General features: G+C 46.8%; 1 protein-coding gene across 1 annotated transcript; it reads left to right on the forward strand.

The window, feature by feature from the left end:
* Nucleotides 1–3: 3 nt before the first annotated feature.
* LOC105891130 (metalloreductase STEAP4-like) lies at nt 4–2,205 on the forward strand (the record flags this gene model as incomplete). Its single annotated transcript, XM_042707284.1, has 3 exons — nt 4–402; nt 760–923; nt 1,803–2,205. Coding segments are annotated over 3 exons (843 nt in total), but the record flags the coding sequence as incomplete, so codon positions are not given.
* Nucleotides 2,206–2,406: the final 201 nt, after the last annotated feature.

Here is a 2,406-nt window from a genome sequence, read left to right on the forward strand (position 1 = left end):
CAGCTCTTCCCCAACTGGACGCTCCCTCTCTGGATCACCACGGGGCTCTCCGCCTTCTTCTTCTGCTACCTGCTTGTGTATGATGTAACCTATGCTTATGTTGAGGACGGAAAAGACCTCTTCTACCGCATTATGATCGCAGTGCCCAATAAGGTCTTCCCCGACGTCTCTCTGGTGATGCTGGCTCTGTGCTACCTGCCGGGAGCTCTGGCGGCCATCTTGCAGCTGCACAACGGCACAAAGTACCGGCGCTTCCCTGATTGGCTGGACCGCTGGCTGCAGTGCAGGAAGCAGCTGGGATTGGTGGCCTTGGCTTTTGGTCTTCTGCATATGATCTTCACCTTGATCAAACCCATCAGATACAGCTTCATGTATAGCAGAGACACTGGTGTGATAAAACAGGTCTGAACACCCATGCACACACACATACAAACAGAGAGAGAGAGAGAGAGAGAGAGGAGAGAGAGAGAGAGAGAGAGAGAGAGAGAGCGAGAGAGAGAAAGAAAGAGAGAGAGAGAGAAAGAGAGAGAGAGAGAAAGAAAGACAGAGAGAGAGAGAGAGAGAGAGAGAGAGAGAAAGAGAGAGAGAGAGAGAGCGAGAGAGAGAAAAAAGAGAGAGAGAGAGAAAGAGAGAGCATTTATAAACAAGTGAACCTTTGTTTAACTGTAGCACTGCAGTAAAGATTGAACATTTCACAGTCAAGGTTTTATTTTGAAACTCAACACTGACGATGTTAATAACGACACATTTCCATTTCAGATCAAAGAGAATGTCACAAAGCCGTTTGACAACACGGAGGCCTGGAGGATAAAGACTCCACTATTCCATGGGCATTCTGGGATTCCGGCATTGTTCCTGCTTCTGGGCATCACCTCTTGGCCCTCCGTGCAGCAACACACTAACTGGAGGGAGTTCCGCTTCGTACAGCGTTAACAATGTGATAACACACACACACACACAACACACACACTCACACACACACGCACACAACACGCATAACATTAGTCAAAGGCAATCACCAAAAGTGTCTCCAGTCATTTATGGTTGTTGACTTCTATTAAACAGAATCAATTTGGGAAACAGTGAACTTTGGCTCCAGTGGACGGCATTGCCCTTTATTGTAATAACAGTAACAGATACCAAAATATGATCATTTTTACATAACTATGGCAACCAGTTGTTTGTGTGTGGTGTGTGTGTGTGGTGTCTTGGAGCATTGGTGGAATCTTTGACTGGCAAGTGGGCAGAGGGGTTCTAATAGAGAAGTCTAACACTAAGAGAGTCTAATAGAGAAGTCTAACTCTAAGAGAGTCTAATAGAGAAGTCTAACTCTAACACAGAAGTCTAACTCTAAGAGAGTCTAATACAGAAGTCTAACTCTAAGAGAGTCTAATACAGAAGTCTAACTCTAAGAGAGTCTAATACAGAAGTCTAACTCTAACACAGAAGTCTAACTCTAAGAGAGTCTAATACAGAAGTCTAACTCTAAGAGAGTTTAATACAGAAGTCTAACTCTAAGAGAGTCTAATAGAGAAGTGTGATGGGATGAACACATCCATCTCCTTTCATTGGTGGATTCTAAAGGGAGAACATGACTTGTGGTGTCTCTGTGTGTGGACTGTGTGTGTGGTGTGTGTGAGTGTGTGTGTGTGTGTGTGTGTGTGTGAGTGTGTGTGTGTGTGTGTGTGTGTGTGTGGTGTGACTGTGTGTGTGTTGTGTGTGTGTGTGTGGTGTGTGTCTATGTGTATGTGAGTTTGTATATGTGTGCAAATGACTCCCCTTCACCTCTCCTCCCTCTCGTCCCAGTCCAAACTAGGTTACCTGACTCTGGTGCTGTGCACCGGCCACGGCCTGGTCTACGGCTGGAACAAGTTTCTGAAGCCTAGCAGGTACCACTGGTGTTTGCCCCCCTCCTACGTGCTGTCCCTGGTGCTTCCCTGTGTGGTCCTGATGCTGAAGCTCGTCCTCATCACCCCCTGCATCCACCACCGCATCACCCGCATCCGGAACGGCTGGGAGAAGCCCGGAAAGAACCAAGGTCACCACACTACGGTCTCCTTGGGCAAAGCCACGTCTCTGTGATGTAATCATGGCCATGACCAAACTACGGTCTCCTTCGACACCAAAGCCACATCTTGTGATGTAATCATGGCCATGACCAAACTACGGTCTCTTTCGACACCAAAGCCACATCTTGTGATGTAATCATGGCCATGACCAAACTACGGTCTCATTGGACACCAAAGCCACATCTTGTGATGTAATTCATGGCTATGACCAAACTACGGTCTCATTGGACAAAGCCGTGTCTCTGTGATAGAGTCATGGTTAGGTGTGTTTTGCCGAGGTAATTCACAAGACAGCAGTTATACTGCGATCTCTGGGTTCTTCTGACTTTACTGTTCA

This window comes from Clupea harengus, unplaced genomic scaffold, assembly GCF_900700415.2.
Source record: "Clupea harengus unplaced genomic scaffold, Ch_v2.0.2, whole genome shotgun sequence".
NCBI classification, from domain to species: Eukaryota; Metazoa; Chordata; class Actinopteri; order Clupeiformes; family Clupeidae; genus Clupea; species Clupea harengus.